The 21733-nt window shown below is 40.5% G+C and overlaps 1 protein-coding gene across 2 annotated transcripts in view; it reads left to right on the plus strand.

Annotated features, from left to right (window-relative positions):
• The window catches only part of ADAMTS6 (ADAM metallopeptidase with thrombospondin type 1 motif 6), a 131786-nt gene that overhangs the window by 98580 nt on the left and 11473 nt on the right, over positions 1 to 21733 (plus strand). For both annotated transcript variants that reach the window (XM_056848778.1, XM_056848779.1), the window contains exons 13-22: positions 1489 to 1552; positions 3134 to 3236; positions 4994 to 5127; positions 6367 to 6490; positions 7109 to 7189; positions 10039 to 10202; positions 10864 to 11002; positions 15381 to 15510; positions 15780 to 15984; positions 19715 to 19891. In XM_056848778.1, coding sequence (XP_056704756.1) covers positions 1489 to 1552; positions 3134 to 3236; positions 4994 to 5127; positions 6367 to 6490; positions 7109 to 7189; positions 10039 to 10202; positions 10864 to 11002; positions 15381 to 15510; positions 15780 to 15984; positions 19715 to 19891 — 1321 coding nt within the window. The remainder of the gene's footprint in view (positions 1 to 1488; positions 1553 to 3133; positions 3237 to 4993; positions 5128 to 6366; positions 6491 to 7108; positions 7190 to 10038; positions 10203 to 10863; positions 11003 to 15380; positions 15511 to 15779; positions 15985 to 19714; positions 19892 to 21733) is intronic.

Here is a 21733-nt window from a genome sequence, read left to right on the forward strand (position 1 = left end):
ACAGGAGCTTGTGTACTGACAATATTGCTTTTTAGAGGAGTAATGCTAGGAATGCCCCGACCTGGGTAGCCCCAGGCTAGCCTGACCTCATCAGCTCTCAGAAGCAGGGTCGGACCTGGTTAGTATTTGGATGCAACCTCCAAGGAATACCAGGGTCATAACACAGAGGCAGGCAATGGCAAACCACCTCTCAAGTGTCTTGCCTTCAAAACCCTACAGGGTCGCCATAAGTCAGCTGTGACTTGATGGCACAAATAAAATGCTAGGAATGCTAAAAGATGGGGGAGTTGAACTTGATTATTAGTAGACATTAAAAGGCCAAAGTGATGGATTCTACCTTTATGTGAGCAAATATGGAGGGAGAGATACTGTAAAACAGAAATAAGCAGGATGTTGGGAAGTAGCGAAGTACAATGTTTAAACATACCAAAGGGCTAGTACAATGAGATGTTTGAACAGAAGGCACCCCCAAATGCAATATCACAAACTATTTTTTAATTTCTCTGTTATTGGCTATGTAGTGTCTTTCAAAGTTCATTTTGAATACCTAGAACTGTTTGAGAAGGTTTTTGTACATGGCCAATACTACCTATTTGAGTGTATTCACAAAGTGAAGGTTTCACAAAAATAACATTGATATTAAATTCTAACGGAATCAAGTTTTCTAGCTTTTCCCATGCACTGTAAAAATAAAATGGATCTGATTAACTACATTCATTTAAGCATTAGTTAGTTAGGGTTAGTTGTTTCTATTAGTAAAGGCATGTACATTGTTCCACTGAATGGATTCATGGCAGCCTTCTGAGTCTGCTTCAGCTCAGTTCCAGTAGATGAGATTTCCCACAAGCAAAATGATTTATTTTGTCAGACTTGAAGTTAGAATCATAGAATCATAGAGTTGGAAGGGACCACCAGGGTCATCAAGTCCAACCCCCTGCACAATGCAGGAAATTCACAACTACCCGCCCCCCCGATTGATTTTAGAAGCAGGCATTCACTTATCAGAGAACACCAGATTGTTCTTGAACCTCATTTCTCTGTATTTAATTTATCTTACCCTGATGCTGAAACTGACCACAGAAACAAAGAAATGCTTAGCTTTGGGAGTAGTACCTCCTGTGCAACACCACAAAATATGTTGTGTGAGTTTACAAGATTTCATACTGCATGAATGTTTGGAATCTGAAAATTAATGTAATGTAATTTGTACTCTGATTCCACAGTATTTAGCCTAATGTTAGTAGATATAAAATTGTAAGTAGAAGGAGTAATGTTTTATCTTCATTTTATTTGAATCTAATTTTATAATTTGTAAGTGTTAAAACCTGTATTGCCCAATTGAGTTAGGAAGCTTACTTAAACCCGAAGTTTTAAAAGCATGGCATATCATTAGTCTACACTGAAAGCAAGATGTTAAAATGTTGATGATTGTATGAATTTTTAAGTGTTACTTCTTTTTTATATAAATATTCATACACATTTTTCTAGTCCTTCAGGTGGAGGAAAATATTGCCTTGGAGAAAGGAAAAGATACCGATCCTGTAATACTGATGTGAGTAATTCTGTAATACTGATGTGAGTAATTCAAAGTTAAATTGTTCAATGGCCTGCATACTGCTGTTTTATTACTATTATTTTTAATGTTTGGAATGTCTTGTTGCTGTTTTTATGCCATTTATGCTCTTTGATACTGGCTTTATCGTACTTTTCTGGCTGATTTCGATTATTTTGTTTGTTTGTTTTTACTTTGTTAGCCACCTCAAATATGTCTCTGGAGCCGTAGCATATACATCTCTTAAATAAGTACATAATGTCAAATCTTACAAACTGTACAAAGTCTCAACACACACACAGTGTTACAGCAAGCTTCTTCAGATACTGTTGTTTTAGTTATGTGCTAACATAGAAATTTCAAGGGAAAGCACTGACAAATTTGAAGCCTTCCAAACGTGAAGCTATATATTTAGTACCAATACTGCAAGATTGGAATGTGTGCTACTTGTAGGGAATTTCTCACATGGAAAAGCTGTGCAGGCTTTAAGGATGGTCCCAGGATGTTTAAGAAAACATGAGGGCAACCAAAAGATCTTTTAAGGAAAGCCTGTCCTGTATATTGTCAGTTAATGTTTTCATATTTAAAAGATTTTAAATATTTTATCTTTTAATATTCACCTTGTTAAAAGTGCTTGGTCTGCATTTCATTTTGAGTGTGCACACATTTTTTTAATTAGTTCATCATGAAGAAAACATAAAGTATTCTGACAACAAGTAATTTAAATGGTGCTGTACCTCTTAACGGTGATATAAAAATCCTTGCCATTGGTTCAATCAATCAATCCGTCTTTATTAAAACATAGACCAGCACAGCTCTTCACACTAGCCACTGGCTGTAAAATAATGAATTTGTGTTTCATGAAGAACAAAGTTGCTGAGACAGAATGATTTTCAGTATTTATGTCGTCTCTTATTACTCATCACTCTTTGAAGGGAGAGAAATTTGATTAATATGTGCATTAAAGGTCGCAGTTTTTGTGTGCTTGTCATTATTTACATGAAAAATGTGTTGCTTACACCTAGTGATTTCTGACGGGTCTTGTCTTGTGTCAGCATTCTGTTCTTTTTGTAATTTAACAAGAGTTACTCCCTAAAGTTCTTACAATTCATAAACAAAAATTCCCTTTGGCTGCTCTTTTGCTTCAGCAATGAATTTATTTTCTCTGTGTTTCCTTTGAACCTTTTCATTGTTTTGGAATCAACACATACAAGTCCTAGCATTTATATTTGATCAAAGGTTTTCAGGATATTTTTAAAAATATTTTATTTTTGAAATAAAAGAAACAAAGACACAAAAAAGAAACATAGAACAACATAATACAGTATCATAAAAAGAAAAATATACATATAATATGATAAACAATAAATGGTAATAACAATAATAGTGAAGAGTAAATGGTGATACAATAAACATAAGTAAGCTTGAGCCAGTCTCAGCGTAACCTACCTCACAGGGTTGTTTTGAAGATAAAATGGAGGAAAGTGATGTAATCCCATTGGGGAGAAAGGCAGGATATAAACAAAGTAAATAAATAATCTTAATATTCATTAATAGGGGTTATATATTTATTTTTATTAGCCATGTCCTTTTGGGGTCCGTGATTTTCGAGAGAAGCAATGTGCGGACTTTGACAATATGCCTTTCCGAGGAAAATATTACAACTGGAAGCCCTATACAGGAGGTAATCCATAGTTTATAATAAGGAGTGTGATCCAGCTGTAGATGGTAAAGGCCTGTATGCATATAAGTGGATGTTGGATAGAATATGCACTCCTTTCTGCCTTTGTGTTCAGATGTCAGGTTTTTATGCCACTGCCACTGTGTTTGGCTTCTGTTTGAGCTTCCAGTCATGCTGTGCCAGTAGTCAGTTTTGTGCACCACCCAACAGTACGGAGCCAGTATTCATAGGCCACTAACTTCTGCTTCAGCTGTGTGAAGGGTCTTGTCAGAGTTCACTTGTTGCTTGACCTAGGGTTGCCAGGCCTCTTGTTGTCCTAGAGGGGCTGCCTGGTGCATCCACAATTCCCATCCAACCTAGCCCAACATGGTATGTTCCTTCTCTCTATAGGCTGTGATTAACTGCAGGGCTGGTGTGCAGGTACACTTGTCCTCAGCCCTGAATAAAAGATTGGGCTCATGTCTAGGGTTCCCAGACCCCCGCCGGGGATCTCTCAATTTGGGCCCCCTCTCCTGGTGCCATCCAGCTGGCTAGTGGGGGTCTTACCGGGCTTTAAATGAGGCCCCAGCCCCATCAGTTCTGAAAGTGACATCACCACGTTGGCAACTTCGAGGGCATTTAGGCAAAAATATTCTGGTATTTGGGCAAAATTCTATGGTAAAACTAGCTTCTACTATAGAGGTTTTGCCCAAATACCAGAATGTCTCCCTCAACGTCACCAACATAATTACTTCCAGAAGTGAAGTAATTGTGCCAACGGAGATGGGCCTCCCTCCACAGCTGGTAAGTCGTCCCCCCCATCCCCTGCTGGTTGCCAGGAGGGACCTGGTAGCCCTACTCATGTCCAGTATTGCTATGAATTTGATTAATTTTATTTCTAGATGCAATGTTTCTGTTTAGAAAAGTGAGAGTTCACAGTGCTGCTTGTTAGTACTTTTAGATTATTCCCCACTTGCTCCATGGAAGCTTGCTGGGTGACCTTGGGCCAGTCACACACTTTCAACCCTGATCCTGGCTAGTATTTGGCTAGTAGATCCCCAAGGAATACCAGGGTCGTAACACAGAGGCAGGCAATGGCAAACCACCTCCGGATGTCTTTTGTCTTGATGTCAAAAAGCAACAACAAACCTGTGCTCAGTATTGCATTGTTGATCTTTGTTACATTTTAGAGCAGAGTGCAAGAATATTTTTAGATTAACATAGAAAAATTAAGCCAGAATTGCTAGACCAACATGCAGCCACGTAGTTCCAATCAAAGGTCCATGGGACATTGTGTGTGTGTGTAAAGTGCCGTCAAGTCGCAGCCGACTTATGGCGACCCCTTTTGGGGTTTTCATGGCAAGAGACTAACAGAGATCGTTTGCCAGTGCCTTCCTCTGCACAGCAACCCTGGTATTCCTTGGTGGTCTCCCATCCAAATACCAACCAGGGCTGTCTGTGATTAGCATCTGACGAGATCAGGCTAGCCTGGGCCATCCAGGTCAGGGCCCAAGGGACATTAGCAATACCTAATTTGTTCAAATTAACAGGAGTCTATTGTTAATATGTCCCAAAGCCCAGTGGCTTCAAGAGAGGTGGGCCAGACAGAGAGGTTAGAGGCTGAAGAGGCTGTAGCAAGTGTGACGAGGTCAGAGGACCAGGAGAAGAGTACAGGATTGTCACGGGACACTCGACTTTGGGCTGTGAAGTATATGAATGCATGAGCATCTCTTTGGAAATAGGATTAATTCTGTATTTTTAAAAATGTTTTATGTGTCTAGGTGGGGTTAAGCCATGTGCACTAAACTGCTTAGCAGAAGGTTACAATTTTTATACTGAGCGTGCTCCTGCAGTCATTGACGGAACACAGTGCAACCCAGATTCATTGGATATTTGTATCAATGGAGAATGCAAGGTACATCTTTGTACATCTATGAATTATTTAGCAATACAACAAAGTAAATTAAACATTTCCATACAATAGTTTTCTCTGGCACAAGAGTTGTCAGTGGTAGTCGTCCTTTGTTTTCAGAGTTTCAGCGTTAGCAGTTCTTCCTTATTTATTGGTTCTTGTAGGTTATCCGGGCTGTGTAACCGTGGTCTTGGAATTTTCTTTCCTGACGTTTCGCCAGCAACTGTGGCAGGCATCTTCAGAGTAGTAACACTGAAGGACAGTGTCTCTCAGTGTTACTGTCCTTCAGTGTTACTACTCTGAAGATGCCTGCCACAGTTGCTGGCGAAACGTCAGGAAAGAAAATTCCAAGACCACGGTTACACAGCCCGGATAACCTACAAGAACCAATGAACTCTGACCGTGAAAGCCTTCGACAATACTTCCTTATTTACTTTATCAAAACTTGCAGTAGGCATAGTGGATACTGGACATTCTTAATGTTTTTGGAATGCTGTGTACATGGTTCTGAATTGTGTTCCAAATATATCCATTATTTCTGTGTCTTTTAATGAAGATTTAATCAGTTTAATCTTTTAATTAAGATTAGTGTTATATAAGGAAACAAGGAGTTTTTCCCCCCTAAAAAACTTAACAAATTGAACTTAAAATTTGCTGCATCGGCAACAGGAACTTAGCTTTTATTTTGCTCCATCTTAAGTCACTGCAGTGTTACAAAGCATAACATTTTGCTGTGATACTGGAGCGGTGGAGTCTGATCTGGAGAACCAGGTTTGATTCCCCACTCCTCCACATGAGCGGCGGAGGCTAATCTGGTGAACTGGATGTGTTTCCCAACTCCTACACACAAAGCCAGCTGGGTGACCTTGAGCAAGTCACATTCTCTCAGCTTCACCTACCTCACAGGGTGTCTGTTGTGGGGAGGGGAAGGAAAGGTGATTGTAACCCGGTTTGAGACTCCCTTATGTGGTAGAGAAGGTCGGCATATAAAAACCAACTCTTCTTCTTCTATGCTGTCGTAAGCCGTGCAATTATATGCCATGGAAAGGTTCAGGTGTAAGATACTGTATAAGAGGAGAATTGCTTCAATTTTATCAGTTTGTATTGCTTATTTCTTAATTAGCCCAATAAAATAGAAAATAAATATAAAGCAACTAGATTAAATCATTTGAATTAATGCCATCAATCTGCTGTTCGAGTGCTTTAAAAAACCAACCCAGAATCCCCCCTTTTAATTTTCAGCATGTTGGATGTGACAATATTTTGGGATCTGATGCTAAAGAAGACAGGTGTCGGGTATGTGGAGGAGATGGGAGTATATGCGAATCTATTGAAGGGTTTTTCAATGATACATTGCCAAGAGGAGGTGAGTGTGAAGTTATAGGTTATATCTTGTTCATGTGAGATTGTCAGAGATGTACAGGAGGTGACTAAAGGCAGCAGTGATTTCTACCTGATGTCATTCTCCACCGTAATGATCTACCCCGCAGTTGGGTTGAATGTTATGGATTTTCTACTAGTGCCTATCCAAACTGTTCCTGGTGCTAGTTAGTATTCATGAAGTTGTGGCCTGTTTTTAACTCAACTGTTTGTCATCTCTCCTTCCTCAAATCTTTTTCCCACAACGAGCATAAGGGAAGATTTGCCTTGAAATGTATAGTCATCATATGAGAGAAGCAAATGTAGATTGAATTAATAGTATAATTAATATGATTGTTTCATATTTAACAGTTCTGGGGTTAGATCATGAAGTATGACTTAAACAGCGAAAAAGAGGATCCAGAGATTAATCTGGGAGTTTGGGTTTGGTGTGGTTTTGCTTCCTTTCAATCCTGTGATTTAACATGGCAGAATCATTAGTATGTATACTCATTGTAATGGGAATTGTTCAGGCCATTTGAATCTTCTACTTTATATTGTAACTTCTAGAACATTAACAAGCATAGATACTAATAATAAAATAAGGTTCACCTTTGACTTGTAGGCTACATGGAAGTAGTTCAAATTCCAAAAGGTTCAGTGCACATTGAAATCAAAGAAGTGGCAGTGTCAAAGAACTACATTGGTAAGAGGATACTTTTTCGTTAAATATAAACACTTCACTAGGGTTGCTAGATAGAAACAACAATCTCAAAGCATCCTACTGATTGCACAGAATTAAAGATGTACACTTTGAAGTAATTGTATTGAATTTATGCAACTTCTTGGTGTGAATCGTAGCTCTTCAATTAACAAGGAGATCCAATACTAACAAGCATTGGGCATGAAACTGGGGAAACTGGGGTGGGAAAGCAGCAGGGTGATAAGCAAGGGATTGAAAAGCTGTGAGGGACAGTGCAGCTTCAGAGCAATGGCATATGCTTGCATTAGTAGATTCTGAAAAACTGATTCAAAGGAATGTCAAGTCTTGTTTATCACTCAAGTTACGGGCAGTGTTGTAGATGTAAACTATAAAATGGTTTAGTAGAGATCTTGAGTAATGGGAAGAGTGGATGGGAATACTAACACTTAACCAAGGGACATACAGCGGAAAGGGGAATAAAAATAATTATTTTGTTAGGTGATCGTACCTATTCCTCCTCTGCTTTGTCCTAGAGCAGTTGTATAATGGCTTTGCATCCAAGTGCAATCACCATAAGTGCTTCTCACGGGACTGTGGCCCCAGGCTAGGCCAAGCCTTGACAAATCCCAGGCACCAGATCACCATTGTGTTGCCTGGTATTTTTAGCATTGATTTCATTGTAGTGTCTCTCAGTGAGGAGTTGAAAGCTTATTTATTATTTCACATCAGAATATTTTTTTGTTGTATGGTATAAAAATACGTATGCCTGAAGTTCTTGTGATTGCTTGTTTATAAGTTAACTTTACACCATTCAGTGATGGTGGATGAATTCATTTCTTAACCAGTTTCTTTCTAGACTGACTCTAATATTCCATTAAATGGAGCTTTTGAAGCAATAATGGAAATATAGAGTGCATTCCTAAGGAGAGTTACTCCAGTCTAAGCTCATTGAAATGAATTGGCTTAGACTGGAGTAACTCTCCTTAGGAATGCCCTGATAAGAAATAAGGGAGAAGTTAGGCTAGGGTTAGGAGTTAGCCTTTTGTTGTAGCGATGACTACCAGGGCTATCTCTATAGTATTATATACAACTGTTTTGTCATATCTTTAATAAAATTATAAGAAACTGCGAAGAGGTTAGAATTAGGTTTTGTGGTAGGAATTATTAGAAAATGTGGTACTTAATATATAAAACTCTGAAGACTGAAAAATGAGTTTGGTTTGTAAATTTTTGAGCTGGCTCCTAGAGCCAAAGAAAATTTGTTAAGGCCTGAGCTATACTATCCACAGCAACAGTAACAGACTGTATTAGCAAAAAAAAATGTTAAATGTCCCTCTGCAACACTGCACCCTATATAGTTTAATCTGTCATTGTTTTCTTGTAGAATGTACACCAAAACCTACAAAATACAAGAAGAATTGTTTTAATTAGAGAGCTAATTAGAGAGCTAGAGTTATACTGTGATGCCCACAAGAGAATGATTTAGAAACATGCACAATCTCTTTGGAAAGTAAAGTTGTTTAAAAAAATAAAAATTGATCATACTGTGGAAGACAGGGATCTAAGTGCTTATCTCTCAGTCCGCAGAGGGATGGTACTGAGTGTGTACATGCACTTAATGATGGAGTGAGTACTTTTCCACTCAATTTTTGAATCGCCACCATGTTAGAAAGTAGAGTTGAAATAAATTTATTTTAAAAAATTCTATTCAGATCTTGTGATCTGAATTTTTAACATTCGCTGAATAGTTAAACATTTGCAGAATAGACCCTGAATATTTTGTATTTGTAGATGAATCCAGTGGTATAAAATTTCAGTATTTGATATTTTACAGTTAAATGAGATGTTATTTAATACTGTTTATTATTTGATAGTTGGCATGCATTGATGTTTGTATAACATTCATATTTGTATAACAGTATTTTGGCATCTTAGTAGTATTTAACACTTGATTGTATTTGATATCTGACATGTAATGATATTGAAAACAAAACATGAAATGATACACAATTTGAGATTTTACATTTGATGCCTACTGAAATCAAAGCCATTGAGAGATGCAAACAATTCTGAGGCACTTAGATTTTGTTACAATTTCGTGTTAAATTTTTTTAAAATCAAATTTAAATGTTGATTACCAAAATTGGAGCTGTTCTGGTATTTAGATATTTTTAAATTTGTTTCATATCTGATCTTTAGATGGTGAGCATAACATTTCAACACTAGGCAAACTTGTCCCCTCTGCCACTATGCAGTATACCATTTTTTGTGTTCTTAATCATCTTTGAGCCATAGATAACGGAAGTCTTGTTTGTGGCTTCCTAGAGACACCTGTTTGGCCACTGTGTGAACAGACTGCTGGACTTGATGGACCTTGGTCTGATCCAGCAGGGCCTTTCTTATGTTCTTATGTTCTTGAGAGACTATATTTTGTTCTGATACGAACTTATATCCGCTGTATACACTGCATTGAATCCAGTGACCTCCAAATGGAGTTCTGCTCATGGGACAGATCTTTGCTACATATTTCAGCCTCCGCCCACCGTCAGTGATGCTCCTGACTGTTGAAAGACTCTTGGGAACAACACAGGACATCAAACAGGGTGCTTCAGTAGGAAGGGAAAATGGTCAGAAATCACTTCCTTCTTGTGTATGAAGTGCCTTTCATTTGCTCTATAGAGGCTTGGGTCAAACCCACTGAGATATATCATCTTTGCAGGTTACATCTGTCTATAGATGATGTATTTAAAAAGTTGGAATATGTGCTGCTGTCAACTAGTGACTCACTAACATTATCTCTTGTACATATTTGCAGCTTCAAGTGTGTAAGCATTTTTTTAACTTTTTTAAAGCTTTAAAATCAGAAGAGGATGACTTTTATATTAATGGTGCCTGGACTATTGACTGGCCTAGAAAATTTGATGTTGCTGGAACAGCTTTCCATTACAAGAGGCCAGCAGATGAACCAGAATCTTTGGAAGCTTTAGGTCCCATCTCAGAAAACCTCATAGTCATGGTAAAGTAATTTAACTGCCTTTTCAAAAATGTGAATTCTTGGCTAGCAAGCTAGTGTTGAAAATGTGGGAGGGGACAACTTAGAAATGTCAGTCCAATCATTTGATTGTGAGCTTTGGCCTCTGTCAGGTACATGTATTATCCTTTGTGCAGCATGATCTTTTGCTCTGACCTCTCTTCCAAGCTGCTGATACTCTGTTTCAGGTGGGATGCAAATAAAAAACCCCTAAGAAGTAGTTCTATGCACCAATCAGGCTTTGGAGTTGTGTTTCTCAAACATCAGTTCTTCTGCAACATAGCAATCATCAATAGTTTATGATGGTCATAGACAGGCAGTATAAAACATACATTAACAGAGTGGGCCAGCAACCATAGCAAACAACTTGAACAATTAGGGAACTTTATATAAATATTTGGTATTTGGCTTGGAGATTTTCACAAGAATCATCTTTCTTCAGCTGCAAGATGTAAAAGACTTTGGTTAATGTTGCATTAGAAAAAGGCAGCCTACTCAGTGGTTGGTATGGACAAAGGTAGTTACTCTAAATTCTGGAAACATCTGCACTGCTTTATAAAACTGTTCCCTAGAAGGAGCATTCATTGAAGCTCATTCCACTCTTTCCAAGTGTTTTAATGGTATAACCAGTTATTTTCAACTGCAGATTTTACTACAGGAGCAGAACCTGGGGATAAGGTACAAATTCAATGTTCCCATCTCTCGCACTGGCAGTGGTGACAATGAAGTCGGTTTTGCATGGAATCACCTACCTTGGTCAGAATGTTCTGCTACTTGTGCTGGAGGTAATATGTTTCCCAACAAAGGTGATGAAAAACATATTTTAATCTGGATTAAATATAACTAAAAAACCTTTCAGATATTCGTGGAGTTTCTGTGTACTCATTAGCTCCCACCCCCTCACTTTTGTAATGTAATTAATGTTATTAAATAGCATATACTGCATTTTGGTATTGTGGTTATCTGTTATCTGTTATCTGTTTATTTTATTTATCTATTATTTATTGTAACATTTTTGTTTAATGGAAACTTTACAATAATATTTCAGTGGGGTAGTCGTGGTCTGAAATATATTTAGGCAACTACCATTATTGTACCATAAAGTAAATGCAATAATACAAGGCTTCATAAAATAGTTTATTTTTAACTAGATCAACATATGTTTTGGCTAGCCGGATGACATCTGGGTCATCTGTCTTGTTTGGCTTCATGATTCTTCCCACTGAGAGCCAACAGTCTCACTGGCTTTATTAAATATATCCTATTTTGAACTAAGTAGAAGTGGTCAGTTTAAACTATCAGAGTCATTCCTTCCGCACAACTTTTCAGAAATAAATTTCAGGTAGTTGTCCCTTTACAGCAAGTTAGTGCCGAGAGTTCTCCATTAAATATGAGATGGAAAACTGCAGTATTTAATAAACATTAAAAAATCAGTTTCACAAAACTATGAATTTGCAACCTAATCATCTCTGGGGTTATACTGAAGAATTTAAACATTTTTATCCTATCCTGTTTTGAAGCTTTTTCAGCATATAACTCTTTTAAATAAAGCCAAGTGTTACTTGTCACTCCAAAAATACAATACTGAAGTATTGACAGCCCACTCCTGAGCTAAGTGTCCGAGTCTCCTTACAAGGCCAGGAAGGGCCAGCGCCGGTGTCCACAGCACTTGCGCCGGCGTCCAGGCCACTTGCGCCGGCGTGACCAGCCCAGATGCCGGCATTGCACTGTGGATACCAGCCTCCCGATGCTGCCGTGGCAGCGCAGCCCTGGGACGCCAGCACATCCTCATGCTGGCATCCTGATGGCGTACTTCTGTGCCCCATCCTTCCGGGTCGTTCCCCTCCTTTAGGCAGCTTCCTAAGCCCTTTTGGGCTAGGAATGCCCCCTTTGCCCTTACCCCTTTTTAGGTGACGTATTCCCATGCAACCCAATGGAGTGGTTCCGCGGGTTTTACAGGTAAGGGCAAAGGTTTGGCTTGGGGGGGGGGCAAATCCTCCATTGGAGGCAGCGCAGCTGCACTGTCTCCAGCCACCAGTGCAGCCTCTTCCCTGAGGAATGGGCTGTGAGGCAACTAAGATAAATTTAATATATACAGTCACACACTGCAAATACTATTTGGTCTAAATGTACAGATTGACATTTTGTAACCCGGAGGCATATCAAAAGGACTGTGTAAATGACTAGCACAACATCATTCAGTTTATCCATAGTGCAGTATTCTTAAGCAGATATAACAATTAGTAGTAATGTGCCTCCAAGTATATGCAGAGTTCATTATTTCACTGTTGACCATCTGCATCCCTTCCTCCCTGCCAGCATAATTAAAAGGAAGATGCAGGTATTCTAGAGTGATGGCATTTTTCCTGCGAAGATTAAAGCTCCTGCACCTCTGTAATTACAGACCCCACTTCCACAACCAGCAAATTACAAAAAGATAACATTTATATTTTGTTCCATCCTGCAGTCCTCCCTTTATTTTCTATTTGTTCCACAGGAGACCGTCATAAAACAAGTTCTTCCCCCCACACCTATTCCATCTCTCGCTATCAGCAAGTTCTCCTTACTTATTCTCCCATCCCCCTACCCAGTCGTTTTGTGCCAAAACCTTACTGGTGCTTGGCTCAGGAGTCTGTTTGAACCAAAGCTGAGTCCTGAAATATGAGACAAAAAGTGACGCTCTGCTAAATGCTTTTCCCTCACCCCTGAATACCTTCAACCTCCCTCCTCACACATTTAGAATTCAGGAGCAGGTTGTCTCTGAGCACAGACAGGGTGTTTAAGTGTGAGGGGCTGAGCCCACAATTCTTTCCTTTCACTTACAAAATCCATCTGTGGTTCTCCCCCTCCCCCTCCCATTGTTCAAGTAACTCAGCTCGTAAAAGTATAATATATCTTTCCAATAGGTACCAGCACAGGGGAAGAAACTACTTTTCATTTTTTTCCCAATGTTCCTCCTTACTTTATCAATAAATTAAGGTGTGTGAAGGTAGAATGAAGGAGGAAATTTTCTTGAGTTCCTTTCTGCCTTGTAGACATCCACAGAAGCTCCATCTGCTGCCCCAATTTGAATGGGCTGGGAATAGAAAGTGGCCAATACTAAAAGTATTTAATTTTTCATTGCTGTGGATTCTGTGCAGTCCCATATTGGGACTGTTTGTGCACAGTCCAGCCGTGGAAAAGATTTCAAAAGCTTTCTAGTAGACTAGGAGTGCTCTTCCTCCCTCTGAAGCTTGCCTGCTGAAACCATCACATGACCAGCAGAAGGTTGCAATACCTCCCTCAGTCCTCTTTTGCTGCCGTGAAGAGAGGGTTTCTGTTGATGTTCTGGGTTTTTTCCTCACCTCATTCTTGAGGCTGAGGAAACTTGTTTCTCTCAAAAGTTTTTTTTGTCATCAATAGTCATTATAGTGAGGAAGAAAGTACATTTAAAGAAGAAAAGTTTCTGGCTTTTCATTTTGTTGTTATGGCTGTTAAGGGGCCTGCTCTTGATTATGCTGATTGTGGCTTTAAAATGGTGCTGATAAACACCCATTCTCTGTGCCTTATCTGCCTGGGGTATCTCACAACTGAGCTGCCTGCTCTTTCTGTCACCAATTTACCCTGAAGGCATGATTTGCTAGAGCTGGACTCAAAAGAGCTCTTTTTCAAAGGCCTTGGCTGTGCCTCAGCCTGAATAAAGGCACCTTCCCCCTCCTTGGCGAGGTGTGGTCTGACAGAGCCTTGGATTCCCTGGCTCTTTGGGAAGGCTTTGGCTGCATGCCAGCTTGAATAAAGGCACATTACCCTCCTTAGCTGGGTCAGCTTTGTGAGGAGAAACCTGGAGATGTTACCCGACAGAGCCTCTGATTCAGAATGGCTCTTTTCCAAGGTTTGGCTGCAGTCAACTGAAGGACCAATACTTAATTCTGGCTCTTTTCCAAGGTTTGACTGCAGTCAACAGAAGGACCGATACTTAATTCTAAAGGTCTTTCAGCTCAGGTGGCGTTTCAAGCAGAGGCAAGGCTTGCTATTGCCATCTCCATGGGGAACTTAGCACTGATCAGCAAGGATGCTTTTCGGAGGCAAGCCTGACCAGGTCACCTTGCCTCATGGTTTCACGATAGCCTTCAGAACCATCATCGATGGTTCGGTGCCCCTTGGCTGCTACTGTTTTCAATACCTCTAAGTCCAATCCTTTTGTAGGATTTCCCCTGTCGATTTCATGTACCCCCACACTCCTTCTTCCTACCAGGGACTGGCACTGGCTTTAGTGCTTGCTTTGAATTTAAGAAATGTAGAGCATCTTTCGTTGTGTGTGCAAGAATAAACAGGTAGAAAGCATAGGACACCTGATCCAAATTTGCTGGAAAGCCCTATTTTGATTATTCAGCGCTTTGATTGTACAACACTAAAATTTCAAATGAGTTATTTTCCTTGTGTCTGTTCATCAAACCCTAATGTTTTTAGCTGTTAACAGTTAATAAAAGTGTTATATTAGGGAGGAGATGAACAGGCCTGAGCGATCCAATGAAATTTGACTTCATTTGCAATGAATATTCACTTTCTTGTTAGAGATGTTGCAAAATATCCTATCTTGAAAATGAACATATCACTGGCTTGTGCTGTTCCTTTTATACCTTATTATGACTCCTGCTGGCATTTACTAGCGTAGGAGAATGAAGGGCAGTCTTCATTCTGTGTTGCAGTTACTATGCCACCAAAATTCTACCATTTCTGGATTTTTTGAGCACAATGGAGTACTTTTGTGAACATCTGTTTTCTGTTAAGGAGTTTTTTCTATATTCTGGTAGAGGAGATATAGAGATTATTACACTTCTTTCACCTATTAAATTTTTTGTTTATCAGGCAGGTATATCAGTTTGGTATAATGAGAAAGAGAGTTATGAAAGATTTCACACGAGGGCTGAGGATGTAGTGTATACATATACATATACACACACACACACAATTATCATGTTTCAGGACCATCTTCATATTCTTGCATATCCAAGTAGCCAACAAAGCAAGGAGGTTTATCAAGCTTGGCTGAGCTGATATATAGGGCTGTTAGGCTGCATTCAGCTTGATTGTTCACATATTGTGCAGGTTTGAAATATGGGGAGTTTATTCATTGTAAAAGTAGAAGGTCGGTTAATGATGCTCTGTTGCTGTCCTTTCAAGGTACACAGAAACAAGAAGTAGTATGCAAGAGGCTGGATGACAATTCTGTAGTACAGAACAACTACTGTGATCTTGACAGTAAGCCACCAGAAAATCAAAGAGCCTGCAACTCTGAGCCTTGCCCACCTGAGTAAGTACTTCATACATGAGGGAGCTTATTCATTACTGTGATGACAAAATATAGCCAGTTCCTAGGTGTAAATGCACACACAGAGAGAGAGAGAGACAGAAGTCCAGATCCAACTATAGAATAGAAGCCAAAATGAAAGTTATCTTTATTAAAACTCAGTGCTTTTAGAACTCTTGTATTTTGCTTGTTTATTGTGTGTTCAGCTATGTCTCTTTATTAATAGTTTGAATTTAATTTGTTAAATCATGTTTTTATTCCTCTTCCTGCAGATGGTTTATAGGAGATTGGTCAGAATGCAGTAAGACCTGTGATGGTGGAATGAGAATGCGAACAGTCTTATGTATCAGGAAAATTGGACCTTCTGAAGAAGAGACCCTGGAGAGCAGTCATTGCCTAACACATCGACCTGTTGAAAAAGAATCTTGTAACAACCAGTCTTGTCCGCCACAGTGGGTGGCTTTGGATTGGTCAGAAGTGAGTAAACGCACAATATCATATACATATGTATTTTTCATTCATTGGCCTAGCCAAGTTTCTCCAATTGATACTAAACTAGGCGTTTCCTTGTGGAAAATATTTACGAGTTAGATCAAGGGTGTCAAACATATGACCTGCGGGCTGGATCCGGCCCCTTGAGAGCTCTTATCCGGCCCGTGAACCAGCCGAGGCAGCCACCACCCCACTCTCAGTCTGGGCTGGCAAGCCCGCTGTGAGCTTGCCAACCCCATGCCCTCTCAATCTGAAAAAGTGACATTTATGTCATATCCGACCCTCGTAACAAATGAGTTCAATACCCCTGAGTTAAATGATAGAACTAAGGTCGACTTCCATAACTTGAGCAGTGCAGAGAAAGGATAATTAACAAAGAGAGGGGTTTTCATCCGAAGAAATAAACCATTATAACCTAAGATAGTGGCTTCATTTAGACATGAAAAAACTGGTTTGATGCAGACGGTAATTATAGTGCCATCCTAGTGGGCTTAGATTTGGGGCTTAATCTAATAGGATGTTACAGTACTATCCTAAGGAGTTACACCCTTTTATGTCCATTAAAATCAAAGTGTGTAGAAGGGTATAACTCTGTTTGGGATTGCACAGCAGTTTTACCATACATAACAGACTGCTGTATGTAAATCACAAGTCTATTGCTTGCCTCTTTTCTTTCCTCCAAGCAGAATCCCCAGATGCTATCCTGAGCATCATTATTGATCAGCCTCAGTAAGTGGGAGGGAAAGCCTAGGGCAAGCAAGGCCTCCTTTTCCTCTCTCTTCCCCTTTCTGGACTGTAGCTCAGTAGTTAAGCATCTGCTTGATATGCAAAAGGTCTCAGGTTCAATCCCTGGCATCTCCCACAGAAAAAAGGATCTGGTAGTAGGTGATGTGAAAGATCTCTGCTTGAGACCCTCGAATGCTGCTGCGAGTCTAAATAGACAGTACTACTGACCTTGATGGACCAATGGTGTGATTCAGGATAAGGCAACTTGATGTGATCGTATTTACGTGTCTAGCTGCTTCACTGATTTACTAAACATTCTAACTCTGAAACAAAGTGTTAGGAGCGCTCCCCTCCCCTCCATCTCATGGCAACTTTTCCTGCCCAAACAGACACATGAGATCTTTCCTCAGATCTCTCTTCGCCACTGTGAAGAGAGGACACTATCAAAGCTTTCTACTTCCCATTCCTGTAGAGATCTTCCAAAAATTTTCTGTGATGGCACTTTTTAAGAAGTGCAAGGAATGTGGGACCAAGATGGCCCAAAATGATGAGCATGATTCCTGCTTAATGTGCCTGGGAGATGGCACAATACGGCATTGTGTGATTCATGCCATTTATTCATGCCCAAAAGGCTTTGTGGGAACACCATCTCAATCTGAAAAGAGACAGGTCAGGCCGGAAAAGAGAACTCGGATTCTGTCAGTTGTCTTCTCCTTCTGTCCCCGCTACAATCATCTGACAAGCAGCCAGCTCCGAGACCAGCCTCTGAACCATCTCCAAAGAAGGCTAAAAAAAGATCCAAGCACCTGCCTTTGACTTCTCCTCAATGCCAATGATCTCTAACTCTGACCTGTCCACTGGTTCCTTCTCAATGTTGAGGTACCTCCCCTTGGGACTGAGAGTGTTTGGCACCTCAATGCCAAGCACGTGTGTCCCCTCGATGCAGGAGTTTGTTTTTGCCTCGACTCCAAGCATTTTCTGCACCTGTTACCTCTGAGCTCCTTTCCCATCTGAGGACTCCATCTCTGAGGCAGGTGATGTCTTTGAGGTTCCACCTCAGCCTCCAGCTTCTTATAGGGGTACTAATACGCAAGTTCATGGACATTCTTTGTTGGTTCCCACCAACTTACAGTGGAGTCCTCCTCAAGGATGGTACCCTTATCCACCAATGTATATACCTTAGTCTGGTCAATGGGACTAACAGCCAGTGGCAGTATCAGTGGCTGCCCATGCCCCAAGCCTTCGGTTCCAAGAGGCAACCACCTAACTCAGCATCAAAAGCCATGACTTGACATCACAAGTATGTTGACCTTCCTCACTCGGACTCGGAGGAAATTTCTGAACAATGATCCGAGGTGGACTCAGAGTTTACATCAGTACCCTCACCAGAGGGTAGAGTTGGAGACCGTCTCCTGTTTCTCCGATAGAGGATCTGAAACTCTTTGCAGAACTACTTTATAAGGATGGCCAAGGCTCTGGATCTTGATTATACATTTTCTGATCCAAAACCAAGAGACCCTATTCTGAAGGTGCTTTGTGGGTCCGATACAGGCCTAGTTGCACTTCCTGTGCTGCAAGGCCTCCTGGACATATCAAACATCTGGTACAACATCTGGTCCAAACCTGCCTTAGGTCCTGGGTTGGCTCATAAATTGGACAACCTTTACAAGATAGAAGAGGAGGGTTGTGATTTTTTTTGTTTCAACACCCCCCCATAACTAATTCCTGGGCTTCAGAGGTTCTCCTCTCAAGGCAGAGAGCAGAGTCTCACTCATCCCCTCAAGATAAAGAAGAGCATAAATTGGACTCTGTAGGATGTAAAATTTATTCCTCAGGTGTTATGGGAATAACTAATTTCTCTCTCATTATGGGATGTCATCAAATGTTCCTCTGGGAATGGATGGTCCATTACATAGGTATGTTACAAGAGGATAAAAAGGTGTTGGCTAAAGTGTTACATGCTGAGCTGCAAAAGCTAGGAAAACAGCAGCTGAACGCCTCAAGAAACGTAGCTGACTGTTGCTGCAGATCAGTGGGTTCTGCAGTTGTCCTGAGGTAATACCTGCCTCTGATCATCTGCCCTACACCCACCCACCCCGACACCAGGGCTATGAGTGAAGATTTGCCCTTTGAAGGGAAACAACTCTTTAGTGAGCAAACTGGTTTAGGATTATGAAAAATAAGGAAACTACAAAATCGCTGGGTATCATGTCACATTCTCCCCATGTCATTCAAAGAGAGATATTTCCCTCATCATTCTTTCTCCTACCAGAAGCCATATGGGTATCAGCAGCCACAATAGCAGCATCAGCAGTACTGGCAACCTTTTGCCTCTCAGCACCAACCTAGGAAATGTATGAGCAAGAACAAATCCAAGTCAGCCCCACAGTCACCTACAGTCACCTAGGGATCAAGTGGGTAGGCGCAGATCCTTTTTCTAAGACAGGCACCCGCTTTCTTGCACAGACTCACCCTGGTTCCCCCCCCTCCATATTTTGTGGAATTTTGTCAATGCATTCAGAAAATGCTTTTTTGTGTGTGTTTTAATGCTGTTAGTCATAGTGGTAATTATTTTCCCAAAATGTATGTTTTTCTGTACAAAAATTTGCCCAATGATCTGTTGAGTGTTTCAGCCAAAAAGGATTATGTATACTCTGCATTAATGATATTAAAATTATCAATCCAGATTTTGCATCAAGAAAAGTTAGATTTGATGACCCATGTAAATTGTGCAGGTCTATGTAATCAGTATACTCTATTCTGCAGCTTTATTTCATATAGTTTATTCTAGGTTTGCTTGTAGGAGAGGCAAGAACACTGAAGCCCTACTCCTAATTAATAAATGTCTTATTCTTCCATATCTCAGGCTTCTTAGATTTTAGTTCTTTTAAATAGATGCAGTAAATGTTTTTTCTAGAAAAACAATGTTTAACTTGTTGTGTTATCTTTCATACTTATTATATAAATCTTGTATGTCTCTTCTTTTCAGTGCACCCCAAAATGTGGTCCTGGTTTCAAGCATCGTATTGTTCTCTGCAAAAGCAGCGATCTTTTGAAAACGTTTTCAGTTGCACATTGCCAGGAAGAAAACAAACCACCAGTCCGTATGCGTTGTAGCTTGGGCAGATGTCCTCCTCCGCGATGGGTTACTGGAGACTGGGGGCAGGTAGGCAAGCTTGCTATGTAACTAGAGGAATGAGGTTTCGTTGTTGATAACTAATAGCGGTTTTCTAATGTGATAGGATCTTGGATTGAAAGCATCTTAGGTGATCAAATCTTACAAAAAGAATGGTAGGTGGCAACATATAAAAGATCTGTTTCACTTCATTTTGCAGCAGAAAAGCCTGACGTGAATGAATACTGAAATCAGCAGAATTTACAAATAGTGCTCATAGGCCCTGGGAAGTGGGGACCGCAGGCTAGTCTAGAGCTCCCCACAATGGGGAAATATGCTGCAGTTAATAGAAAATGCATCTGGAGAATCTACATCATTTTCATCTCATTTCAACCATCTCCAAGTGCCAGGATTAGGGTTTTTCCCCCCTCTGCAGAAACAGGCAGGGGGGTGGGGAAAAGGGGAGGGGAGGACCATTCACTGTACTCTTGGGGTTCTGCTCTGCCAAAGTTCTCAGATTGAATCTCCAGGAGCAGAGAAATCAAATGCTAAATGGTATTGAACTGCATGAATTTGCTTACCCATAAGTTTATCGATTAGACTAACTCTGAACTACTTCTGGAGAATTAATTGTATGGTTCTGTCTTCCGTAGCAAATGTTACCCAAGTTTTGCCAGTGTACTATGGAAATGCAAAATCCTGTAACCTAAGCAGCTGCTTCTCTGGATCATCCAGAAGTGCAGTGCTTGTTTCTAGACATTTTTCCATACCACTCAGTGCAGTTTTCCTATATGGCATCAACTAATTGGCCTCACTTTTCATTGCTCTGGTTTTAACTTCACTTCTGAGGGCTTCATTTAGTATGCTTTGCCAAAAAGCAATATTGGTTATTCATGGCTTGAAAAGGTCCTTCAGGAGAGAAACGTAGTAGTAAGTAGGTCCGTGTTACATATGCTTGCTGTTAAATTTTACAGTGAGTCAATGAATGGGTTTACTTCTTTGTGGTCTAAGCGCATCACACCGATGGGTTTTGTGCCAGTGCAGCCTATTGATATGGAAACTTCCAGAACTAGCATTTAGGCAGGAAAACCTACTCTCCTCTTTGCAGCTTTGGACTGTGGTGCTTAAGGAGGAGTCACTGCTTCCCACTCAGTTCTGTTTTGTCCACTGGAGTGGCTGTACTAGGGGTATGCACCACTTTCTTTGGTATTTTTCGGGTTTATCAAACTGGAGAGTTACCCTTACCTGACTTTGAGCCACTGGCCACCTGTACTGTGTCTTCAGTCTTTCAAAGTAGTATTTCTGTTGCACTGAAGTCTGATCCTCCATTTCTTTCCACAGGAATTAGGTTGTTCCTGGGGCTCACATCTCCTTTCTGTCAAAGGTGGTGTCAGGGTTCCACCTAAGCCAAGATCCCTTGTTCCCTACCTTTGCCTTCTTCAGATGCTGTAGTGGCCTTTCGCTCCTTAGATTACAGGAGGGCTTGCTCTTTTCACGTTGAGAGGACTGTATCTGTGTACCTGTGCATTCACTCAGCCTGTCCACTTTCCCTGCAACAGGTGCCTTTAAGTTGCAGTGGCATTCTGTTTTTTGGAAGGAACTGAGTGGGAAGACATGACTCCTTTCTTTTAGGTATGCACAGTCCAAACCTGTTGCTGAGACAATGCTCTGTGCAAGCACAAAGCTTCTCAATATGGTTTGACCACTCAAAGAACAACACTTACAATATAAATGACCTGAGTGAAACACTTTGCCCGTGTGAAACTGGAGAAGTGAAAACGGTGGCTCATGTGTTATTAAATTGTCCTTGGTATGAAGAAGCGTGTTCCAAGCACATCCTCCCCTCGTTAAAGGGCCCCAGGGAGCTCACAGAATCAGCAATATTGCAGACAC

This window comes from Euleptes europaea, chromosome 4, assembly GCF_029931775.1.
Source record: "Euleptes europaea isolate rEulEur1 chromosome 4, rEulEur1.hap1, whole genome shotgun sequence".
Lineage (NCBI taxonomy): Eukaryota > Metazoa > Chordata > Lepidosauria > Squamata > Sphaerodactylidae > Euleptes > Euleptes europaea.